Source organism: Siphateles boraxobius, unplaced genomic scaffold (genome assembly GCF_051911475.1).
Source record: "Siphateles boraxobius isolate OS27281-9 unplaced genomic scaffold, OSU_SipBor_1 46, whole genome shotgun sequence".
NCBI classification, from domain to species: Eukaryota; Metazoa; Chordata; class Actinopteri; order Cypriniformes; family Leuciscidae; genus Siphateles; species Siphateles boraxobius.
In genome coordinates this window covers 16,110,065-16,135,745 of record NW_027509097.1, presented here as the reverse complement: position 1 = coordinate 16,135,745, position 25,681 = coordinate 16,110,065, and the positions used below count along the sequence as shown (strand labels likewise).

Here is a 25,681-nt window from a genome sequence, read left to right as displayed (position 1 = left end):
TTCTTATCCCACTTTTTCCACCAATCAGTCCTTTGCCTTTGCAAAATCCTATGTGTGTGAAAAGACCTGGCATTTTAAAGTGTGCTCCTTTTTTTGCTACATATAGTCATTGAAATGTTTTAAGGGGATCGTCAGGGCTGTACGTTTATGTCTGTTTTTTTGCACATAGCACTGGTGCTACAGAGGTTGAAAGCTTTGTAACACAGGCTACACAATTGTAGCATAAAACGTCTGTTACTATCTCTGAAAACAACCACAAGTAGTGCAGTTTATCACTTAAACAAGCATGTGACTGACAAAGGACATTAATGTTCCATACATAGTACACAAAATACAAACCTTAACCAGAAATGTTTTCATGCACAAATAATATATATATATATATATATATATATATATATATATATATATATATATATATATATATATATATATATATATTTTTTTACTCCAAATATAATTTGTCAAAGTTCCTTGAATCAAAAATAGTAATTTTTACCATGCCCATTTCATCAATTTTACAATAAGTACAACTTGACACTGGTCAGCGTAACTATGACATAAAAGGAATAATTCTTATCTTTTGAATAAGCACCTTTAAAATGCCTGTTAGCTTGACATTGTGGCTATGGTCTTTTTGTTCATGTTTAATGTGCTCATGTGTCCATAAGTCACAACACCCTTCGCAACTGATTCTGCTCCAGTTTTGCTATAATGGTTTTCTCATTATACATGTAAATGCTAATCTGTGCTTTGCTTTGGCTTTCTGCTTGTCTGTTATTGTCTCCCTCCTTATCCATTCATTTCTGTCTTGTTTAATGTTTTTCTTTGTCAACCCTTTTCCTCTCCCCTGTACTTTGCCATTTGTTGTGTCCGCTATCGCCTGCTTTCATCTGATCAATCATCTGCACCTAAACCCCTCCCTGCTCAAAACCCCTGCTCAATAATCCTGCATCATGATTGGCTCCTCTGGCGATGACCCTGTCCTGCGCTCCCCCTTTGGCCTGCCTGCCCTGCCCTGGCTTGTCCTGCACTGATTGGTGGCTACCTCCTCGTTGCCTCTCTGTGATTGGCTGTGGTGTTGGCGCATGGTGTAGTTCACCAAAATATGGGCTTCTTGCTGACAGGTACCACTTCTGCGAAAAGTGTTTCAATGAGATCCAGGGTGAGACTGTGTCCTTGGGAGATGACCCATCCCAACCTCAAACGTAAGTGTCTCCTCTTTCACACCATATTTAATTAGTGTTTTATTACAGCATGATCTTTTTTTCTTTTCTTTTCAGCTGTACAAAAAGAAAACAAATTTGTCTAGCTAGCCTGTCTAGTGTTTGCAGTATCAAAACCCCCACCCATATTACGTTTGATTGTATAGAGATATAGTATATAGTATATAGATTGTATAGATAGATTGTCTACTGCACTTATCTGTTATAAAAGAACAACTCTTATATATAACATCAGAGGTTTCTGTTGTTTTTTTCTGTTATTTACCAAATGTTTTTAAAAAAAGAAAAGTATATCTAATAAAAAGTAGGTATTTTTAAAGTGACATTGATAATCACAAGAGTTAAAATATATTATTGATTGATAAAATTGGAACTTTTCCATCATGTTTTGTCAGTGACAGATAATTTTAATTTTTAAAGTAACTTATTCTCTGCATTCAACTACACAAGTAAAAAGGAAGGACAAGCATTTAATCCATTGAATGTGTCCAGAATCTGTCCCTTGCCACCCCAGAATGTGGTTGTATCCATCCAAACATAAAAAATCAGGTGTAAATGCACTCAAAATGCATTATGTTGTAAAGTGCCATCCGATTGCAATCTGAACATCGAAAATGTTAGTGAATTGCCATGTAAAGGGGGCCTTAGAGTTAATGTAACAAAACTTTAATTGAAACTAATTCAGTCAACAACAATAAATCTCAAACTTTTTATTGAGATTTTGAAGCAGGATTTTTGAAGACCATAAATGCACCCTTTGAGTCTTTTCATATTGCATAGTCTTTTCTTGTTTTAATTGTGCTGCAATATGCATATATTTCTAGATCGATCAACAAGGATCAGTTTGAAAAGAAGAAAAATGACACTCTCGACCCTGAGTTGTAAGTCCAAATAAACTTTAATTTAAACTTTTGTGATCTCAGCAAAATTATCAGGATTAATACTTTTTTTTCTTTTCTTTTTCTCTGCAGATTTGTGGAATGTATGGATTGTGGTCGGAAGATGCATCAGATCTGTGTTTTGCACCATGACACTATATGGCCATTAGGGTGAGTTTTCTGGACTGAAATTGAATACAACTGACTGTGGATTTTGAAAGGTGTTTCTAACACCAACATGTGTCCTACCTTTTTCTCTTTTCCCTCTTTTAGCTTTGTATGTGATGGTTGTCTGAAGAAGACTAACAAGACCCGTAAAGAGAATAAATATGCTGCTAAAAGTATGTGGTTCCATTTCAGTGTTTTATTAAATTGTACAAGCTGTCAAATCTTCTCAATGTATTTTTTTCTCACTGATAATCTAACTAGTTATGAAATTTAAACAACTTTTTATTGTTATTTTTTTTCAGGGCTTCCACAGACCAAACTAAGCATCTACTTGGAAACGCGGGTTAATGACTTTCTGAAACGACATAATCACCCAGAGTCTGGTGAAGTTACTGTTCGTGTTGTTCATGTCTCGGACAAAGTGGTGGAGGTCAAACCAGGCATGAAGTCTAGGTCAGACCGGATGATTAAGATCAGACACTGGTTTAATACAACACATTTATCTGTTGGTCATTTCAAGTAGTTACTTTAATACACATTTGTCATTTATATTGCCGTGAAGCCTCATTTGTTTACTCTGATTTATAATGTAATATACCTCACATGCAGACTTTTAGCATTGTTTGTTTGTCTGCTTGGATTCCTTTTCACAGGTTTGTGGATAGTGGAGAGATGTCAGAGTCTTTCCCATACAGAACGAAAGCTTTATTTGCATTTGAGGATGTTGATGGTGTTGATGTCTGCTTTTTTGGGATGCACGTGCAAGAGTATGGCTCAGATTGTCCACCCCCTAATCAAAGGTCAGGCATATGTAATTGCTTTTCTTATTATTTGATGGGCCTGTGTATATTTCCTGCTAAACTTTTTCTTACTTTTTTCTTATCCACAATCCTCTAGACGAGTTTACATATCCTACCTGGACAGTGTCCACTTCTTTCAGCCACGCTGTCTTAGAACAGGCGTGTACCATGAGATTCTTATAGGATATCTGGAGTATGTCAGAAAACAAGGGTAAGATGATACTCCCCTGTCCTACTGTTTCAGCAGTATTTTTGCTTTAATAGATGTTCACTATTTTTGCCTTGTGAAATTTTGAATTAAACCTTTTTGGATTTTGTTTTTCTTAGGTTTACCACAGGACACATCTGGGCTTGCCCTCCTAGTGAAGGAGATGATTACATCTTCCACTGTCACCCTGCAGACCAGAAGATACCCAAGCCCAAGCGGTTGCAGGAGTGGTATAAAAAGATGCTGGATAAAGCCGTAGCAGAGCGCATTGTGCATGACTATAAGGTACAATTTAAACATTGTGTTCGTGTAAACATTTTGTATTTGAAATATCTCCCTTTTTTTCACTATACAGTATATTTTCTGTATTTTATATATATATATATATATGGTGGGCCGTTATCGGCGTTAACGTGCTGCGTTAACGTGCTGCGTTAACGTGAGAATCTTATCGTGCGATAAAAAAAATATCGCCGTTAATCTATTCTCAAAGTTGGGTTGGGATCATAAAATAGCTTTTTCGAATATCGTTATATTTTCGCGCAAATTGCGCAGCAGGGTATTTTCCTGTCAGGGACACAAGGTGTATACTTTTACATGTTACGTTGGGCGATCGTTCCTCTCGTTACTTTACATGTTGTTAAATGAGTTTACTCCAAGCGCGCTGTATTTTATGGGCATGAGCGATGCTCAATTTACAAATGAATCACTCTTTTGGGTCGATTCTGTTCAAAGACTTCATCAAACAAGTTGGCAGATCTGTCTAAATCGGTTCGCGAATCAGTTCTGTTCAGTTCCTCACGCACCGAATCGTCTGAAGCGCGTTCAATCACACTCGACACGGAGTCGTAACAGGAAGATTTAAGAACACCAAGAGCTACAGTTTAGTCTAGTGAAAGCAAATCTGCAAATGCATCATATTTTTTGCCAGCGATGAAGATCTTTATTAGTTGAACATCTTCGTAAGCTGTCTGTGAATGAATGATTCCACAGGACGATACATTCGATTTCATTTCATTCAGGTAATACATTTTACAACCAAACAGATTATTACGCCACGATAGCATTACTAACAAGTATGACATTATCAGTTGGACATATACATTAATTTATAGGCTACAAAATAAATAAGCTACCATTGTGTACAGTTTATGAAATGAACACCCGCCATCCCGCGGTAATGTGTGTTGCGCAGGGGCATAGTCACACGAATAGTTTACATTGATTGAAACTAGTTTGTTTAAAAAGGATGAGGCTTTTGCCGGTAAATGCAGGTTCACATAAAATCATTATGACATTATTTTTCGATCTAACTAGCATCTGGTTTGGCGATGCGAAAAAAGGACTGTAGCTACATCGTGCTTATTATTTTTTTCTTCTTCCAATTAGCCTAAGTTACTATGTTTAAAAAAAAACGACGAAAACATGTTACTTGTTCAATTAATAAACAGTTTGTTTGATGACAAATCGCTAAAGATGAAATTGGCCTCCCTTTCTGTCATTGTAATTGTGCGTTTTATTTATTTCTTTTATTTTATAATTTTCTTTGAACGATATTCGACTTTTGCTCCTCTATTGTCAAATGGCATTTTTGGCAGAAATTCACATCCCTACGCGAGGCAAACTATTCTCAAAGACTTACTTTTAGACATTATTTGGGTAGCACACATATTCTGAATGCCTTCGGCAGAATTCAAATGAGCCATTTTAATCTAGATTAATCTAGATTAATTCCAAGATTCCAGTGAGATTAATCTAGATTAAAAAAATTAATCTATGCCCACCTCTAATATATATATATATATATATATATATATATATATATATATATATATATATATATATATATATATATATATATATATATATATATAATGTATGTATATATATAATGTATGTATGTGTGTGTATATATATATATATATATATAATGTATGTATATAATTATTTTTAAAAAAATGTTTTTTTACAGGACATCTTCAAACAGGCAACAGAGGATCGTCTCACCAGCGCCAAAGAACTGCCCTATTTTGAGGGTGATTTCTGGCCCAATGTGCTTGAAGAGAGTATAAAAGAACTGGAGCAAGAAGAGGAGGAAAGGAAGAGGGAGGAGAACAGCACGTCCAATGAGAGTGTTGATGTTAGTTTTTAAGCTCTTACTCATCTCAGGTTTTGTTACCTTCTAATAATGCTTTTTAACACAACCCTTTCACACAACAAAACTTCTCTTTGTTTCTCCAGACAACAAAAGGTGACAGCAAAAATGCCAAGAAAAAGAACAACAAGAAGACGAGCAAGAACAAGAGCAGTTTAAGCCGAGCCAACAAAAAGAAGCCAGGGATGCCAAATGTGTCCAATGACCTTTCACAGAAACTCTATGCCACAATGGAAAAGCACAAAGAGGTATGAGGAAGACTAATGCCTGATTTAAGCTTTTTTCCCCCCTTCACTATGATTTAGTTTAATCAAGGAACATGGTCAAACATTTAGCGTTTGTCTAGTTTGGTGGCATCCTAATCAGTATCTTTTGTACAATCTTCAACATATTTCATATTTCATACATATTTTTTTCATACAAAACATTTTTTTTTCTCCAAGGTGTTCTTTGTTATCCGGCTGATTGCAGCACCCAATTCCAATGCTCTCCAGCCCATTGTTGACACGGATCCTTTGATGGCATGTGATTTGATGGATGGTCGTGATGCCTTCCTAACACTTGCACGGGATAAACACCTGGAGTTTTCTTCAATGCGGCGCTCCAAATGGAGCACTATGTGCATGCTGGTTGAACTGCACAACCAGAGCCAGGACCGCTTTGTGTATACCTGCAATGTGTGCAAGCACCATGTTGAAACTCGTTTCCATTGTACTGTGTGTGAGGTGAGGACTATAGAATGGGAGGAGTGGGGAGATAGTAATAATTTACGATGTGATCTTATGCCATTTTTATTTGTTGGATGTCGATGTGATCTTATGCCATTTTTATTTGTTGGATGTCTAAAGCTTATATGGCATGAGAAGATAAGTTTTTCTCAGGACAGACTGAATTTTTTTTTTTTGCATTATCCTGAATTACTCAAAACTTTGCCAGGATAAGCAGTGTCTGGTCACCGCAGTTATATAAATAATCAGTCGTACTTAATGCTGGTAAATGATGTCCTTTTCTACAGTACACAATAATAACTTTGCCATTTAATGATTTTTCTAACTTCTTCACAGGACTTTGATCTTTGCATCACTTGCTACAATACAAAAGGTCACGAGCACAAGATGGAGAAACTGGGCTTAGGGTTGGATGACGAAAGCAACAGTCAGGCTGCTTCCTCAACGCAGAATCCTGGAGACTCACGGCGTCTCAGTATTCAGCGGTGCATCCAGTCTCTAGTGCATGCTTGCCAGTGCCGCAATGCCAACTGCTCACTTCCATCTTGTCAGAAAATGAAACGTGTAGTTCAACATACCAAAGGCTGCAAGCGCAAAACCAATGGTGGTTGTCCTATTTGCAAGCAGCTCATCGCACTCTGTTGTTACCATGCAAAACACTGCCAAGAGAACAAGTGTCCTGTGCCATTCTGCCTCAACATCAAGCAGAAACTGCGACAACAACAGCTCCAGCACAGACTACAGCAGGCCCAGATGGTGCGTAGAAGAATGGCCAGCATGCAAAGGACAGGCCAGCAGCTTCCAGGAGGCAATGGTGGGCTGCCATCTCCTGGGAACAGTAGTACTACTGGTCCGAGCACACCAACACCAAGCAGTCAGCCTCCTACCCCACAGACGCCCACTCAGCTATGCCAGCCTCCAGCAACTCAACCTGGGGTTGGAGGTGTTCCATCAAAACAGCAACAGCAGTTGGCAGGGATGGCCCATCAGTACCAGCAAATGTCTGGTAGTGGTGGGATGATAAACTCCCCGCAACAGCCTATGATCCCACAGCAGCAGCAGCAAACATCAGTTCAGCATCTTCAGCATGCCAACAACCTTCCTCCATATGTGCAAAGACCTCCAGGCTCCTCTCCACTTTCTCAGTCAATGGGAAAGCAAGGAATGGTGCCAGGCGGCTTCCCTCAACAGCAACAGTCGAGTCTAGGGCAGCCTGTGTTGCCGCAACATCAGCAACCTGGCCCTCCACCTGCTGCAGTTGAAATTGCCATGAAAATTCAACGAGTCGCAGAGACTCAACGGCAAATGGCTCAGCAAAAGATCCTGCAAAGAAACCAAGCTCCTGGCATGATGTCTCCACATGGCCTGCATCAAGGTCCCCAGACACAAGGCCAGATGGGCATGAACCTTCCTGCAGCTGCAATGGTTGGAGCTCAGGGAATTCCATCCCAGACACAAGCAGCAGTGGCACGAACTCACATGGATCAGCAGCAGGGAATGATTACAACAGGCATGCAGCAGCACCAGACAGGAACACAGACTCAGCTCCCTCAAGTCCAGTTGCAGCAGGCCCAGCAAGGAGCACCCCAACTTCAGGGGACACCACAGCAGCCTTGGACTGGTCCTGGCATGCCTCCTCAGCAGAGACCTGGGGTAATGAACCAAATGGGTCTGCAAGGAATGGTTGCACCTCAACAACAGCAGCAGCAGGCAGTTATTCAGCAGCAGCAACAAGGGCATTCAGGTCTAATGGGTATGATAAGTGGCCAAGGAGGGGCCGCACTTACAGGTGCTGGCCCTGGAAGTCACTCTCAGGCTGCCTTAATGGAACTTGTAAAAACCTTAAGGTTACCCAACTCTCCCCATCAACAACAGCAAGTCCTGAATATACTACGTTCAAACCCTCAGCTCATGGCAACCTTTATCAGGCAACGAGTTCCTAGGTACCTTGGTCGAGGAGGGCCTGGAGCAGGAGGTGTGGGTGTACCAGGAGGACCTGGTGGAGGTCCAGGAATTATCGATGGCCAGCAAATGAATGCAAATCCTGGGGCAGTTCAAGGAAGTATGCATATGGCACAAGGAAATAACATGCCAATGAATCAGCTTCAGCAGCAGCAGCAACTTCAACAGCGATCTATGATGAGTGGAAATTTGCAGCAACAACAGCAAATTGCAGCGTTACAGCAACAGCAGCAGCAGCAGCAACACCAACAACAACAACAACAACAACAAGGTGTTATGCCCAATCAGGGTGCCAACATGTCTAACATCTCCCCCCAGTTCAGAGAAATGATGAGGCGGCAACTGCAGCAGCAACAACTACAGCAGCAGCAGCAGCAGCAACAACAACAACAACAACAACAACTGCAGCAACAACAACAACTGCAGCAGCAACAACAACAACTTCAGCAGCAGCAGCAGCAACAACAACTGCAGCAGCAGCAACAACAACAGCAGCAGCAGCAACATATGGGAAATCATGCTCAGTTTCAGCATCCTCAACCACCCCAGCAGCAGGGTTATCTTGGCCCGTCTGGAATGCCCCCACAGCAGCCTGGTCAACCTCAGCCTGGCGGTCTCCAACAACAGCAGGGAGGGACCCAGCCTGGGACCCAGCAAAACTATGCTGGGTCTGTGTCCCATCAGCAGGTTGCAGCTGCTTTGCAACAGAGACTGCAGCATCAGCAACTCCAGATGCAGCAGCAGCAGCAACAGAGTGCTATGGCAGGACTTCAAGGTCCTGATGGTGGTCCTGGAGGCAGTGGTTCCCTCCAGCAGCAACCGATGCAATCCGCTCCCATGGGTTCACAACCCCCGGCCATGCTTCAGCAAGCTTTGCAGCAACGGCTCCTCCAACAGCAACAGTCACACCTAGGAGGAGGATCTCCTGCTCAACACAATCCCATGAGCCCTCAGCAGCCCCAGCAACAGATGTCCCAGTCTCCCCATTTGCAGGGCCAGCAGTTGCCTAATTCTCTAAGCAACCAAGTCCGCTCACCCCAGCCGTCGCCTCGGCCCCAGTCACAGCCGCCAAACTCTAGTCCATCTCCTCGCTTGCAGCCTCAGCCATCACCTCATCACATCTCGCCCCAGACCCAGACTGGGTCGCCTCACCCAGGTCACCATCCTCAGCATCACAGTGGCATGTCTGCTGTGCACCCTCCACAGCAACAACCGCTGACATCCCAACAGCAGCAACAGGCTAGTGCGATGGACCAGGGCTCATTTGGAACAGACCAGAGTGCCATGCTTTCACAGCTAGGTGGGATGGGATCCTTGCATGGGCAAGGGACAAATGAAATGATGACAAATAACCAAGATATGGGGTCGAACATGAATCACTCGTTAGATTTGATTTAATGTTGGAGAGCTCAAAGAACTGTCCTGATTGCCAGAGTTTGGTAGCAGATCTAGGATTTACAAAGGCTGTCATCAATAGTATTATTATTACTATTATTATTTAATATTTTTCTTATGTAATTGAAAAGAACTGAACTTCCTATGGGAGATACTACATGTGCAAGTCAACAAATTAAGTTAAATGAATGGTAAGTTATTGCTGTTAATATATAAAAATATATAAATATATTTTTTGCCAATTGTGTTCAAAGGGTTTTGGGTTAAGGGATGGGAAATATTTCCTCTTGGTATATGACCAGAAATATTTTTGGGGTGAAGAAGTCTGCCTTTTTTTATAGATATTTTTTAAGATTTTAAAAGTGGCATGAAATTAAAAAGCAAAATGCGTAAACAAAATGGACTATTTTGTTTTCTTTTTCCTCTAAATAGTCAAAAATGTCATCAGTTTTGGAGAGTATTAGAATTATTCTCACAAATGTAATGATTATGATGGCATTAGTAATAACTGTTATTTATTACTCAGCTCTTTTGGTTGGCTAATAGATATTTTCTTGTTCTTTTGTTTTGGACAGTTGATGGCATATGCTATTTGAATCTCCTACAATTCTTGAAGAGTATATTTTTGTTAGTGATAGAACCTGACTATAAATGGATGAATTTATATTCTTATTTTTTATTTTTTTTTCTTTGCTTTTTTGAGGGGTGGTTGGGGCTTAAATGAAGTTTTGATAGTGTTTGGGAAACGATAATGTGTTTTCTGATGGCTTGTTGCATGGGAAATATCTGTCCTCCTATGCATGTCGCAGTTTTCCCACCCTCATACTCCTTTCCCATGAATGTTTTCACTATGCCCTCCTCCCCAGTAATGGAACCTGATTGACACTACAGGTGTGCGTAGGACAGTGCAGTGATCTCTACTGAGAAGACCAAATGCTGATAAGGGATTATGGATTTTGCAAATAATCACCTTGAACTACCCTCTACAATCGACTCCAAGTCCTCTTTTTTTCTCCCCGTCTCTCCAGTAAGGAACTGTTGTTCTGACTCTTCACGCGCATCTCTAGTGTTCTGAACTTTGGGATTTAAGTGATCTCCTTAATGTATAAAGAAAATTCTGAACTGAAAATAAATTACTGAAAATGAAATGTCTTTGTAAAAATATATATATATAATGTGTGTGTGAATGGAGGTAAATGGACAGATGTTTCTTCTTGATTCAAGATGCTTTGAGCTGAAGAACTATGGGCAGCTTACACTTAACCTGTGAGATTTTTATACATAAATGGAGCTCAAATCAGACAAGCACCAATGCGCCTTTGTATGTGTACTTCATGACAAGGATTTCATTAGTGTGTACTAAACCAACACTGTCTCATATCTTCATCCTGTGCACAAATACAGAAAGGAAGAGACACATAGTTTTAGATAAGGAAGTGGATGGTCTTTTTGATGGTATATGACAATAACCTATAAATGAATGGTTTTCTCTTGGTTAAAGGGGTGCTGGATGATTACACAACAGAGGCAATACGGCGTTAAGACTTATTTTATAAAAATGAGGAGAACAATATTTGTTTTATAAATATAGATATATCGATATATTTAATTTTATTTTTGAGAATAAAAAACTTGAAGCTAATTCAAGAGTTGATATTGAATTACCCTTTTTCAAAGATATGGATGATGCAACATGACACTGCTGTTATACCATATACATCCCTCTCTGGGAATGAGTAATATGGCATTTTGAGGAAATGTCTTGTGAGTGCATATAGAAGTATACAGATTATGATTCACTGTACAAACCATGGCAATTTGCTTTGATCTGTAAGTTTATTTTTGTTATTCTTTTCTAAAACGGACTGGAAAACCAATCATATAGTTTTATGGATCCTAGTTTTGACCACTTTTCTCTTGCTAACACTTTGGTGCTTGCTGAGAGGAGCAAAAACTGTTGCTCTGATTTCAGTAGTTTTACTGTTTTTGTTTGTTTGTTTGGCTGTTCTTTTTTAAATTTATTATGGTGGTCGGACGTTTTGCCAATTATTTAATTGTACATTAAAATATGTTTGCACACATTCAAAAATAATTGGCTTTTGGTGTGGTGTAATTCTTACATTGTGTAAGTGGAGCTAATTCAGCTAAAACAATGTCGAACCAAGATGGCTTAAAACAAAGTTTATCAATCATATAATTATCGATTAAATATAAAAAAAGCATTTGTAATTGATGATAGTTACACCAAAGTTTTATTTATTTATGACATAATACCAGGTTTTCCATTTTAAAGTGCAAATACTCTGAATAGCAAAAAGCAACCACGAACATTTGGCACAGACAGTTTATCAAATGTATACAGGTCACATGAAGTCAGATACTAAACAGTTGAGCTTTCAGAGATGGACATTCATAGAGGCTAAATATACATTCACCTCAATATAGAAAAAATGTCTTCAGGTCTCAAGTTATCATCTGGACTAAAATAACACCAAAGATTAACAGCAGTCAAGTTAAATCTAACATTGTAGACTACTGTGCAAGATGGTGCAGTCATACTTGGCAAGAATATACACAAGAGGACCAAGAAACATGTAAAAAATTGCACAAACACTGTGATAGATATGAGATATTAGCAAGCAAGCAATACTGTTGGAAAAAAAATCAAACTTTATTTCATACACTAAAAGTACAACATTGTGCAATGACAAATAAAACTTTCACACCACAATATTGTTTATTAAGTCTCAAAGATGGCACACAGTGTTGAAATGCTTTTCAGAAGTTGTAATTTACACATTTTAAGTATTGGGAGTGGGAGACCACTAATTATTTACTGCATACAAGGTGTGCAATTTAATATATATATATATAGGCCTATGTGTTTACCAAGTATATCACGTATACATATATCTATGTATATGTATGGACATATTTGTTATAGACTGGCCTTTCAGAATATTTCGTTGTGCAAATTACTCTGTACCAGCATTAACATTTTATGTAAGTACATGACCAGACTAAAATTAAGCTTATCTCGGCTAGTTGAATCTGTTGAATCACAGCAAAATCAGTATCAGAGAAACTAGCTTGATTTGTTTCATGGCCAATACAACTTCAAAATCTCATAATACTATCAGGATTGTAATTACTTTAATTATTTTCACTGTGATTGATTGCAATCAAAATCCTGAAATGTTTTAACTTGACTAGAACTAATTGTACAAATAAATGTAGTCTGAAACAGTGGTGGAAGTTGTGCAAGCACATAATCAAAGCAAAAAAATAAAACAAATGGATGTACCGATTCCCCCCCCCGCTGATGGCTCACACCATCCTCAGTCTCTGTAATGTCAGATCTCTAGCTCCCAGCTCCTGAAGAACCCCCTTGCTACCAAAGCCTCTCTAAAAGTCACAGTCAGTGAGTTGATGGTGATATCCGTCACAGTTACCTCCTCTGGGCCCATAACTGGACTCCAGTCCTCAGATAAAGGAGATATTGTCATTGCCTCTGATTCAGTGGTTGGACTCCAGGCTCCCCTCCTGACATGCTCTGAAACACAGAGTAGAATTTGTACATATTTACACCTTCACGTGATATAAATGTTAAAGAATCATGATTGAGAACAATCTAGCATTGTAAGAGATACTGTTTTAGATTCTATATTCTATAATCTATAGAGATATTCTATATGTTACTCAGAAAACAGGTCACAGGTTTAATTCGTTTGAAGTACTTGTGCTAAATGTTACGCTCTTAGATGCAAGAAAGAAATCCCTATTATCTCTAGCCTTGGCTACTGTATATAGACCTCCAGGGCCCTATGCTGATTTCCTAAAAGAGTTTGCAGACTTTCTCTCAGATCTATTGGTCAATGTCGATAAAGCAATAATTGTTGGAGATTTTAACATACACGTAGATAACACAAGTGATGCGTTAGGGGCTGCGTTTACAGATTTATTAAACTCCTTTGGGGTCAAGCAAAACGTCAGTGGTCACACTCATCGTCTAAATCATACACTATATTTAATTATATCATATGGAACCAATCCAACCGATATAGATATTGTACCGCAAACTGATGATGTCACTGATCATTACATGATAACTTGCATAATACGTACTGCTGAAATTTGTCATGTTGCGCCACGTTATCGACCAGGCAGAACAATCCTTCCAACCACTATAGATAGATTCTCAAACAGCTTACCTGATCTATCTCAGCTGCTCAGTGCACCCAAACAAACAGATGAACTAGTTCAGAATAAAATATTCCGTTACAGTATAGTAGTAATGATTTTATGAATTTCTTCAATGAGAAAATAGAAAGCATCAGAAACACAATTGTAAATTTACAATCTTTTATGGCGTCTTATGATTCAGCCTCCATTATCGCCCTTCAAGAACAACTACACCGCTTTACAACTATAGGACAGGAAGAGTTAAATAAACTTATCATTGCATCTAAACCAACAACATGTTTATTAGATCCAATACCCACTAAACTACTGAAAGAAGTGTTACCTGTAGTGGAAGAGCCTCTTCTCAATATTATTAACTCGTCTTTATCTTTAGGTCATGTTCCAAGAATATTCAAACTGGCAGTAATAAAACCTCTCATTAAGAAACCGCAATTAGATCCAAATAACCTAGCAAATTATAGACCCATTTCAAATCTTCTATTTATGTCTAAAATACTAGAAAAAGTTGTGTCCGCTCAATTGTGCTCTTTCTTGCAAGAAAATGATATCTATGAAAAATTTCAGTCAGGATTCAGACCACATCGTAGCACAGAAACTGCGCTAGTTAAAATTACAAATGATTTACTTTTAGCTTCTGACCAAGGCTGTATCTCAATGCTAGTTCTACTCAATCTTAGCGCTGCTTTCAACACTATACAGTAGATCATAAAATACTCTTGGATCGACTACAAAACTACACTGGTGTTCAGGGACAGGCATTAAGCTGGTTTAGATCGTACCTATCAGACCGCTACAATTTTTTCTGTTTACATGGGGAAAAATCGAAGATAACGTCAGTAGACTATGGAGTGCCGCAAGGATCGGTGTTAGGCCCTCTGGTATTCTCAATATATATGCTGCCACTTAGTAATATTATAAGAAAACATGGAATTAATTTCCACTGTTATGCTGTGATGACACTCAATTATATATTTCATCACAACCAGATGAAAACACTAACTCATCTAAATTGACAGATTGTCTCAAAGACATAAAATGCTGGATGACGTGTAATTCCCTGCTATTAAATTCAGATAAAACGGAGGTATTACTTATTGGTCCAAAAAACTACCCACAAAACCTTGTACAATAAAACTTTAATTTAGAAGGATGTCCTGTTACATGATGCCTGAAGCCCTAAATGGTTTAGCTCCTGTGTATTTAATGGACCTTCTATCGACCCTACAATCCATCGCGTTCTTTAAGATCACTAAATTCGAGGCTTCTGGTCATTCCTAGGATATCTAAGTCAACTAAAGGAGGGAGGGCGTTCTCGCATTTAGCTCCTAAACTCTGGAATAGCCTTCCTGATATTGTTCGAGGCTCAGACTCGCTGTACCAGTTTAAAACTAGATTAAAGACGCATCTCTTTAGCCAAGCATTCACATAATGCTTACCTTTTATACCACTGTTGAATCAGATCGAATGCATTAATATTATGAACAGCAGCTATGCTAATTATCTCCCATCTGCTCTTCTGCTGTTATCTCGGGACGCTATTCCCAGGGTAAATAGCGTTCGTCAGCTCCAGTTTGTATGCAGCCTCTCACGGAGACTTCAGATGCCCCAACACTTGCGATAAGATGACTAAACGCCTGTGAAGAGACGACTCGACGCCTGTGAAGAGACGACTCAACGCCGGCGATATGTTACGCCCTAAATTACTACATGATTAACTAACTGTATTTTTTCTATTAACATTTCTGAAAAAGCACTTTCTGTAAAGCTGCTTTGAAACAATATGTATTGTGAAAAGCGCTATACAAATAAATTTGAATTGAATTGAATTGAATTCTTTTAGACATGTAAGTTAATCTTTTAAAACCCTGTGTGGCTGTTTAGCTACCGTCTAGAGTATGAATTTTAAAAGATTATTTTGTCATCCAGCATCAGAGTCTGATGGGCTCTTCCCTCTGGTATGTAAGGAAAGCGACAGTGACTGAAGTGTCCAACATTCCACCCTTCCTTTTTCAGCTAATAAAGTACTTTGACTTTAATTTAAATTAAATTAAGCAAATTTGCACACTACATGTCATTTTTAGCAAGTCATTTTTAGCAGGGTAATACCCATAATTCATCTACCCATTTTCAGTGTCCAAATTGAACAGAATAAAAAGTCTTTGCATTGTACTAATAAATATTTTTAAAAAATAATAATAATGATGAATATACTTTTATATTATTATTAGTGGTAGTGTATATATATATAACCACTATATATAGGCTAACTGCTAAATTTAAAAAAGTATTACTTTACCTACAGCAACAATTAAACCAAGACTGGCACTTAAAAAAAAAAAAGGAGTAATTTAAATATATATATATTTGCATGATGCCCCTGCTTACTAGTTTATGGATCTGTTCAAAAAGAACTGTTTACTTGATATTCTAAACTAATGTTAGGACAGTTTTTTCTGTAAGGCTGACAAAGAACACTGCCTGTGTCTGCCCTTTGGCAAACTAGCATACTTACTGTTTAAAGTATTGCTGCCAGTTTTAGTTCCTTCTGGTCTTGTGTCCTCCTCCTCTTCCTCCTCCATAACCCCCTCATCATCATCATCTTCTTCTTCATCCCTTCTATCCCATTCTTCCTCAGAAGTCTCTCTGGATGTTTTCTCCTTTTTCTTATGGTGGGCTAATCGTCGATATATACAAGTCCCTGAGGACTGGAACCTTGGGTCAAGCGACCGGGTCAACGAGAGCGGCAGATGTGCTGAAGATTTCTCAGTATCTTTGTGTGTGCTGCGTAGATCCATTGCGTAAATGTTCCTCTTTGAGAGAGCAATATGTGGATAGACATGCCTTTAATGACAGTTAAGCAGGGAAACAGTCACAGAAATCTAGATGTTTTAGGGATCATTACCTGCATGAGGAGTCTTTTCGGTTTTGGCCCTCTTTTACGCCACCCCACTGATCTGTCTTTCTGTTCTCTGTGTGCAATTAGAAAATGCAGTGTGATGAATTCAGATACAAATGGTCAAAGAATGAACAAGGATTTTTCATTGTTATAATTGCTCACTTTTCCTCATATGCTAAAACCAGTCGAGGGTCTAGGATGTGCTCCTCTGGCTCCCATGTGCTGTACCTTTGAAATGATAAAAACATTAAAAAAGGTCACATATTCACATTGACATGCCATGTAAATAAATACCACAGCTGTTAGAGAAATAATTGTAGAAACATAACTAAACACACACACAAAAGGATAATTTAAGACATTTAGAAATAAAGCTTATTCAGTCATTTTCCTTTTTATTTAAAAAGGGCTAATAATAATAATAATAATAATAATAATAATAATAATACTAAACTTACTTCGGAGGCCAGCCCTTCCACTTCAATAAATACTCCACATGACCCTTAAACATAAATAAATATAAATCAATGCTTTATTCATATTTTTATTATATTAAAATATTTGGTGATATCATATCATCAGTTAACATTATTAAAATGTTTCTTTACACATATCTAATGATTGTTTTGTTTTTTGTCTCGAACGTGTGCGATTACGTAATTATACGCTTGCGTCATAAAGAATTATGAAGGGACAACCCATAAACTAACAGCTCCTCCTTTTTATTTTAATACAGTACTGACATTTTAGATATGAGGATAAAAGTAACGGTCATTTAACGCGCGTCATTTTAAGCTGAATGCATATTTTAATAATAGCTGAAGTAATTGAGAGCTACGTCTGCTCGCACTAATAACCTCACATGCTGTTTTAAGATCAAATAAATCTCATATTCTGTATCAAAATGCCCAAACTTTACAATAAACATGAGTTATCAGATCCCACCGGAAAATAAAACTGCGTAGTCGCCATGCCTACGAATAGGATCACCACCCAATTCCAAAAGCGTGCTGTGCTACATGCGTCATCATCGAAGTTATTAGACTACACGCACACTTCCACGTTGTTGTAAGGAGACGTGTGTGAGTCCTCGCCCCTTTATCATGTTTGTATGTGTGCAGCGGGCACGGATTTAACTGTCAACAAACGCACAGCTACACGCGCATGTCACTTACCTTTCTAAGTCTTTTCTTTATGATTGATTCCACAGCGAACACTTGCTCGCCGATTGCCGACAGTTCCATTGTTAAAGTTATTCCTCTAAAAAAATAAGAAAGTAGCTGTCAATGTATCTTTGTATTTTTCCTTCTTGTTGTTAAAATAAATTGTGATGTGCAAATCCCATGCACAGTTATAATGGCTGCACACGTTCCCTCTCTTCCGCTGCCGTGTTTACAATTTAGTATTTTATTCTTTGCACTGCTCCATTTCCTTGTACTAGATGAGTACAGTGACTTTTTAAATCTGCGACACATCTGCAGCGCGCAGCGCGCCCCCGTGCGCCTCACAGTGGATTGACTTGCGCCACTGTGGGTTGGATAAAAAACCACCAGGTACCACATTAGTTTTGTTTCATTTAGGATTTATGTGATTTATATTGCTTTTCGGATTCAAATTATGAAATAAAGAAAAGAAAGACATTAATGTGTATTACAAAAGCATTACAATGTTATCAGTGGGCTGGGCAACTGAAATCTGATCTCTCCTATATAAAGATGTATACCTATTTCTGAAAAACAATGTTTCTTATGCTATTTGCATTTATTTGATCAGAAATAATATTGTGAAATATTATTACAACTTAAAATCGCTATTTTAATATATTTAAAAAAAGTCATTTATTCCTGTGATGGCAATGCAGAATTTTCCAGTCCAGTGTTACATGATCCTTCAGAAATAATTCTAATATGGCAGTTACACTTTATTTTTAACGTGTCCCAGTTGCAGTATAATTATACATTTAAGTACTTGGTAATATTAATTAACTACTTACTATATGGTTAGGTTAGGATTAGGGTTTGGTTTTGGGTTAGTTACATGTAATTATGCCTAATTTATAGTTATTACTATTGTAAATACATCATGTAACGTGTAACAAGGACACATTCAAATAAAGTGTTTCCAATATGTCGATTTGGTGCTTAAGAAACATTTCTAATGTTGAAAACAGTAGTTATTTAGTTTTTGCTAAATATTTTTGTGGAAACCATGATATAGAGGGGTTGGACACTGAATATTATGCGCTGCCTGGTGGCCAATGGCCAGTCTTTGCTAATTCAACCTTCCCACTCTGCTCTTATTGATGGATTGTAAAATCAGTAGAGCAATAGCACAGCTGTACATAAACTACAGCAATCCACACAACATAATGGGAGACAGTTCAAAAGAGGACAAATTGTTGGTGCGTGTCTCGCTGGCTCATCTGTGACCAGGACAGCAAGCCATTGTGGTGTATCGAGAGCTATGATATCCAGGGTAATGTCGGCATACCACCACGAAGGACGAACCACATCCCACAGGAGTAACTGTCGATGCAAGAGGAAGCTGTCTGAAAGGGATGTCTGGGTACTAACCCAGACTGTATCCAGAAAACATTAAACCACAGCTGCCCAACTCACTTAAGATCTGAATGCGCACCACGACTCCTGTTTCCACCAAAACTGTTTGTCAGGAGTCAATAATCATGGCCAGGCTGTTATAGCCAAACGTTTGGTCACTTGTGCCATGCCAAATGATGATTTCAGTGGTGCCAGCAGAGGAAATCTCAGGCTGTAGACAATGTAAAACATATATTGTTTGGTGACGAGTCCACCTTCACTGTCTATCCCACATACGTGGGAGTTACAGTGTGTGGAGAAGCCCCAAAGAGGCTTAAAACCCGGACTGTTTCTGCCCAAAGTAAACTATGGTTTGGGCTGCAATATCATGGCATTCCCTACTGTGCTTAAAGGGCACGTCACTGCAAAGTACTACCAAACCATTCTGGAGGACCATGTGTACAATCAAACATTGTACCCTGAAGATGGCTCAAAATCCCTCTGGCCAATGTGAAGGACTTGTATCTGCCATTTCCAAGATTAATGGACGTTATGTTGGTTGCAAAAAGGATTGGTATTTGGTATTACCATACCAATACATTTTTGTGGTCTAAAACCAGGTGTTTCAGTATCATTGTCCAAACCCTGTATTTTGTCAGGATTCATGGTTGAACAGAAAGTTCTAATGAACAGCATTTATAATAGAAAACGTTAAATTCTAAAAAAATAGAAAACGTTAAATTCTAAATTGTCTTTACTGTTACTTTAGATCAATTTTATAGTGCTCCTTTCTTTCAAAAGAAAAAAAGACCAAAATCGTTTTAACAGTAGTGTAGATGATGTGAACAAGATAGATAAAGCAGCACTACATTGTATACATACAAAGACATTTTTAATGATGTCACAGCACATTTTACATCATACATAAAGTGCCATCATAAGCATTTTATTTGAATGGAAAACAATGGCATGAGCACATGTTGGCCCCATCTCCCTGAAAAAGGGACGTGGGGATTTAGATTGTCATGGCAAAAGAATCTATTCATCTCTACAGTATTACAAAGCACCCTGTGTATGGACATGTGGAATGTTCCTTTTAAGTTGTAGTATCTGATTTGAGTGTCTATAATCTTTTTGAAGTGTTTTACACAATGTGTTGGCTTTTAATAGGTGAAACTGAATAGAGTTGGATCTGAAGATAACCTGAGATGTATTAAACTTCCCTTTGTGTAATCTGCTCCCTCTGTAAACAGTTTAAGGCCATGTTAATCCAATATCAATCAAAGATGAATTAACTTGAAAGATTTTAGACCTCAGCCTTTCTAACTATTAGCATTTTCTATGTAAAAATACATACAACTTTCATTTTTGGCAGTTGACTTTTTTTTCTTTCTTTTTTTACTACCAACACTCACCTGTTCTATTTTCCTACATGTAGTCCAGGATTCAACAAGTCTAACCTTAACCGTTTAACTAGAAAGAGTGTCGAGAGCAACCATTTAAGGTAAGAGATTAACAAGTGACCTTTTTGGTCATTTATGTTATAGGAAACTAACACAAAACATCCAATTACTGTGGTGCCATGCTGTACTGTGATACACAGGAAACATCTCATCTGTCACAATGCCATTAAATATGTAGGGAACGATTAAGCAGGTTCCTTCTCTAAATCTTCAAGTACATGCACTAAGTACATATGCACCCCGTGTTCAAAAAAATCCAGTTGGTTGAACAAATACCTTTTTACGGTGACCTGCAATGTGTGGCGGACAGTTCAAACGATCACAGGGATGCACGGGAAATCACATGGAAAGAGAGAAGAAGTGAGGATGACAGGTGATGCACAAGGAGAACACATCACTAAGAATTCCATAACCTCTCACTTTCAAGTCAGAAAACAGTACAAAGTAAAAGAAATAGTCAACATATAAAAAATGCATCAGAATCCCAAATACCAAACAAAATTCTCTGCGTAGTGTTTAGTTGTCTTGTAATATCCCTGTGTGTGTTCTTTGCTGCTCCGGTCTCAATGGCAAGAGTTCAGTAGTGTGTGTGTGAGTGTGTGTGTAAACAAAGTCTAAGCAGTGTGCTTTCATGACTGGTTGAGTGCAACTCCATTTGCTGCTCTTTAAATGGGTCCCTGGTTGAACCTCATATTTCCCTCCTGAGCGTGAACTTGAGATACCTCCAAAAACAAAACATAAAAAAAAGAAAAAAAAACCCCAATCCAAAACATTCATCAGTTATCAGACCTCCACGTCTGGTGGACTTCCACCTCCTCTGGCACAACCAATAGGAGTTCACAGTTCTTCCCTCGAAGCTGGTGACGCAAGAACTTCCTGCGAAATGATCAGAATGACAGCTAGAGATAAAACAGACCTTCACGTTAAAACAGGCCGCTACTTTCTCTTTTAGGATTTCACACCTACCTCAATTCTTCAGCAGTTCCGATAGCATGAGGACTGCGCAGTTTGGAGTCCAAGTTATAGTAAACTCCTCCCACTTCTCGAACTCCAATCCAGTGCTGCCGTTTTAGGGGCAGTCGTAACGGCCCCCAGCGCAGATTGGATGGCACATTCAAGATGAAACCAGTGACGTTCGGCAGTGCAATGCTGCCAACGTCCCTGTGGGACAACAAATACATAGGACATAAAAAACAAAACAATACAAAAATTACTTTAAAGACAAAAATGATAATTCTGTCAACACTTACTCACCCTCATGCTGTTCCAGACCTGTATGACTTTCTATCTTCTGCTGAATACAAAATAAGATATTTTGAAGAATACGGTTGACCGAACAGTTGATAGGCTCCATTGACTTCCATAGTATTTTTTTTCCATACTATGGAAGCCCATCAACTGTTTGGTTACCGACATCCTCCTTTTGTGTTCAGCAGGAGAAATAAATGCATTAAGGTTTGAAATAACTTGAGGGTGAATAAATGAAAGAATTTTTATTTTTGGGTGAGTATCCATTTAATGGCCCGCATATTAATTTATTAAACATAAAAAAAAACATTAAACATTTAAAAATAGATTATAAATGCAATTCATACTGTACATACAATGACCCTCTTTCTATGATACAGCTTTTCTAACTTCTGGGGCATAAAATTAAATGGACAGTTCACCCAAAAATTAAGATTCTGTCACTATTTACTCACCCTCACCAAACTTATATGACTCCCTTTCTTCTGTAGTTCATGAAAGAACATACTTGGAAGATATTTGATTCCTATTGACTTCTATTGTATGGACATAAAATTGCAATATAAGTCAATAGGAACCCAAACTGTTTGATTACTGCCATTTAAAAAAAATATTTTGTGTGCTGCAAAATAAAGAAACAGGTTTGGAACATCATCAGGGTGAGTAAATGATGACAGAATTTTCATTTTTAGGGTTATTATACTGTTAATTTCTGTGTTCATAAAAATTGTTATACAACAGTCTTGGTATCATAATGGGGAAAAAAAGTCAAAAGTCAAAGTAAAAGAAATTCTTGAGAAGATTTTAAAAGATTTTGCCTTAAAGGTACATTGTGTAGGAATTTCTCCCATCCAGCGGTGAAATTGTATTTTGCATTCAAACGAATTGTGCTCTCCAGCGCCTCGCTTTTTCAAATGCATGTTGCATCTACGGTAGCTGTTATGTACCAAAAAGCTATGACAGGATGTCTTCTAATAGCACTTCGTTGAGTTTTCCTTCGGGTGAACAGGTTTGTTATTTCAAACAAACTGCAACTTGACACAACGAACAAACGAATGTTACAGTATCAATTACTGACTTACTTGCCGGGGCAGTAACATGCGCCTCTCACTGCTCTGCTCTGCTCCTCCGTTTCTGCTGCTTTCAGTTACGTGACGCTAGCTGTGAATGAAAACGCGTTGTGGAAACGCGTTGGCCTAGTACTTTTTGACCCTCTCTGCTATTATAGTTTTTCAAGATGGCGGAACTACATGGAAGCCTCCGTGGACCTACCCGTCACATGTATATAAAGATAATACATTCTTTGTTTACGAGGATAAGTCAGATAATTGGCAATGTATTTGTACACAATTGAGGACATATTTATGAATGAAAATATTGATTTTAGATAATAAAATACCTAAAAAACTACACATTGTCCCTTTAAAAAAAAAGTTTCTTTAACTGAAGTCCTTCACTGCTTTTTTTTGTATGAAGAATTTTTGTCTGTCTAATCATGTCATGTGTTGCACGAGGAGGAAATGATTTCAGTAGAGGAACCTGATAGATACTCATGACTTTGTGTAAAGGTCAATAAGTCTCTCAAAATATCAAATATTAGAAGGTTACTTCAGGGCAGGCAAATAATATCATGCCGTGCAACTTTTCTTAAATTATTTGAAATGCTTTCAAAACCAACAGGAATTCAAAGAGCACATTTCTCGGCACATGTGATTCAAACTATATTTTTGAAATGTTTAAAACTACAACAGTATAATAAAAATACCTTCTCTTGTCCCACCAAACAGCCTCAAACCCCCGAGTCTGCAATGCAGCCATGATGACATTCACATCATAGTTCCCATTACCCAGCATGTTTTTCTTGTGGGGTGTGACCAAAGTGCTAGGCGAGAGCCTGAAAAAAAAGAGGAAGCAGAAGTGTGCACAAAAAAGAAAAGAAAATCCCAAAATTAGATAACTTAAAATATAACAATACATCTTAGCACTGACCTCTGGTAGATGTCCTGAAGTGCATCACGGCTGAATGCTGCTCCGTCCTGGAAGACATTGTTTAGGGCATGCAGAGCGCACAGCTCTCGATGCTGCTTTTCGTGATAAATGGCGGGAGGTTGTGACGAGGCGGGGGGCGTTCCAGCATTCTGTCTATCCTCTAGCTCAGACCCACGGCCACCAATGGCTTCTCCTTTCTGCTTGCTGACCTTCCATGGCATACAACCCAGCTCTTGAAAACCCCCGACCCCCCTCCCCTTACCAGAACATGGAGTACTCCCCATTCCTGCTGCTATGTCACCACTATCATCTCCACAGCAACCTCTCAGCTGCTTGGGATGAGTGGCAAGGGGAGGGGAGTTTGCTACTGGAATGGAAGGTGAGCCAGTGCACCTCGCAGTGAATCAGTGAAAATAAGAAAAGTACAAGCAGAAATTTTCTCAAAGGCAGACTCGGTTGTGTCCTTTTTCTGTGTTCTTCATGTTGTTATTGCACAAAGACTTGCTGAGCACCATAGTAACCACTAGGGCAGAGAAGTTCTTTCCATTTTGGCTGACACCGGGGTGGAAAAGACAGCTTGACTCGTACAGCTGACCAGGACTAAATGGGTCAGCAGTGCAGGATCCTGGAAACTGCCATAGAAAACCACTGTGAGAACTGCAGAGATAACCTTGGCTTTAAAATAAGACAGAAACACAACAAGAGACCGCTTATAATTCAGATATAAAAATACAAAAACCAGCAAATGCTGAGCATTAATAATTAGCGTTTAACCGAGTGTCAGGTCTAAACAGGAACCCCTTTTGACACCTCTGAGGTTATGCCCAGGATGACTGCATTGGGAATGGCTGTACAAAACTTCCTGCCAGCTGACAGGATGGGTGTATACTTATTAACGGACATAAACGATATTCAACACTTCGTGCGCAAGTTTAACAAGATATTTTAAGACATGCCCTTTTCCTCTTTGAGCTTCTCTGACACTCTGGCTACGTGCTACTAGTGATAGCAACGATTAAAACGGCATCTTTCAAAGTGTCAGTGTAATCATTCCCAGCACATACCTCTGCCTGCATACTATAAGTTACAGTCTAGGTTGCTTTCATTCCCGAAACTTGGTGTTTTCTCGTCCACATCGTGAGTTGTTTATTCCTTTGTCTCTTGTACTTTTTGCTTGCAGCTCTCTGGCTCAACGTGAGCATGCGCAAAACGTCATTGGCTTTCCGCTGGCTTGCGTCACGAGCAGGTTGCATCCCATGGGACTGTCAAACTGTCTCTTTTCAGTCTATGGTCAAACTATAGACTGTAAAAAAAGGGTCAAACACATTTCGGTCGGCCACATGACCCACGATAAGATATTAACAAGACTCCCTATACCTTTCTTGGAGACAATTTTCCTTTTATTATTCCTAATATAAACGATTTTAGGATTGTTTGTGGAGTCTGTTCTGGGTTTTATAAACAGCCCTCTAGGTCTGTGCCGTATTGGTTTAGCAAATTCAGACATAAACATTTAGATTTGCTGTGATTTCCAACATCTGTGGCAAATGGGTAGTCACCCTTCTGTTTGTTTTCATTTCGTGCTAATGAGAAAACAAATAACAATGCCAGATGACTTCAATTCCCTATGTTCTGGAAACCCACAAACTACTAAATTGTTTATTAAAGGCAATAAAATATATATATATATATATATATATACACACATACATATATACACACACACACACATACATATATATATAGTAGCCTATAGCGTGCCCGAGTCTGGAGATGGAATCTGTATTTTTCTCCACATTGATTTTGAAGGAAAATCTGTGGAATT

At 38.6% G+C, this 25,681-nt stretch overlaps 3 protein-coding genes across 7 annotated transcripts in view; 1 reads left to right on the top strand and 2 right to left on the bottom strand.

The window, feature by feature from the left end:
• ep300a (EP300 lysine acetyltransferase a) overlaps positions 1-11,612 on the top strand; it is a 35,586-nt gene extending 23,974 nt beyond the window's left edge. For 2 of the 4 annotated variants that reach the window (XM_077201038.1, XM_077201039.1), the window contains exons 20-31: positions 1,128-1,208; positions 2,051-2,107; positions 2,198-2,275; positions 2,378-2,445; positions 2,575-2,725; positions 2,926-3,072; positions 3,170-3,283; positions 3,400-3,565; positions 5,253-5,420; positions 5,522-5,683; positions 5,879-6,160; positions 6,500-11,612. In XM_077201038.1, coding sequence (XP_077057153.1) covers positions 1,128-1,208; positions 2,051-2,107; positions 2,198-2,275; positions 2,378-2,445; positions 2,575-2,725; positions 2,926-3,072; positions 3,170-3,283; positions 3,400-3,565; positions 5,253-5,420; positions 5,522-5,683; positions 5,879-6,160; positions 6,500-9,523 — 4,498 coding nt within the window. In that variant the 3' untranslated portion in view covers positions 9,524-11,612. Of the gene's footprint in view, positions 1-1,097; positions 1,209-2,050; positions 2,108-2,197; positions 2,276-2,377; positions 2,446-2,574; positions 2,726-2,925; positions 3,073-3,169; positions 3,284-3,399; positions 3,566-5,252; positions 5,421-5,521; positions 5,684-5,878; positions 6,161-6,499 lie in introns of all 4 variants that reach the window. The other 2 variants (XM_077201036.1, XM_077201037.1) reach the window with 1 other exon arrangement.
• A 141-nt stretch (positions 11,613-11,753) lies between these two features.
• Positions 11,754-18,125, bottom strand: cbx7b (chromobox homolog 7b). 2 transcript variants are annotated; one of them, XM_077201040.1, is made up of 6 exons: positions 17,795-18,125; positions 17,078-17,121; positions 16,782-16,847; positions 16,626-16,692; positions 16,236-16,533; positions 11,754-13,073 (listed from the first exon to the last, which is right to left on the bottom strand). In XM_077201040.1, exons 1-6 carry the CDS (start codon positions 17,861-17,863, stop codon positions 12,874-12,876), a joined length of 744 nt encoding a protein of 247 aa, XP_077057155.1. In that variant the 5' UTR covers positions 17,864-18,125; the 3' UTR covers positions 11,754-12,873. The 2 variants fall into 2 exon arrangements, with proteins under 2 accessions (XP_077057155.1, XP_077057156.1); XM_077201041.1 differs by lacking the exon at positions 17,795-18,125 and adding an exon at positions 17,565-17,788.
• A 1,906-nt stretch (positions 18,126-20,031) lies between these two features.
• josd1 (Josephin domain containing 1) lies at positions 20,032-25,149 on the bottom strand. Its single transcript, XM_077201035.1, has 5 exons — positions 24,921-25,149; positions 23,857-24,531; positions 23,633-23,761; positions 21,586-21,780; positions 20,032-21,495 (listed from the first exon to the last, which is right to left on the bottom strand). Exons 2-5 carry the CDS (start codon positions 24,138-24,140, stop codon positions 21,396-21,398), a joined length of 708 nt encoding a protein of 235 aa, XP_077057150.1. The 5' UTR covers positions 24,141-24,531; positions 24,921-25,149; the 3' UTR covers positions 20,032-21,395.
• Between the last annotated feature and the right edge of the window lie 532 nt (positions 25,150-25,681).

Coding starts and splice junctions, on each gene's coding strand:
- josd1 (XM_077201035.1), bottom strand. CDS start 24,140: ATGGGGAGTACTCCATGTTCTGGTAAGGGGAGGGGGGTCGGGGGTTTT. Junction 23,762..23,856: donor CTTCAGGACATCTACCAGAG/GTCAGTGCTAAG, acceptor CTTTTTTTTCAG/GCTCTCGCCTAGCACTTTGG. Junction 21,496..21,585: donor GGAACTGCTGAAGAATTGAG/GTAGGTGTGAAA, acceptor ATCATTTCGCAG/GAAGTTCTTGCGTCACCAGC.
- cbx7b (XM_077201040.1), bottom strand. CDS start 17,863: ATGGAACTGTCGGCAATCGGCGAGCAAGTGTTCGCTGTGGAATCAATC. Junction 16,848..17,077: donor TGGAAGGGCTGGCCTCCGAA/GTAAGTTTAGTA, acceptor ATCATTTCAAAG/GTACAGCACATGGGAGCCAG. Junction 13,074..16,235: donor TGGCAGCAATACTTTAAACA/GTAAGTATGCTA, acceptor TCTGTGTTTCAG/AGCATGTCAGGAGGGGAGCC.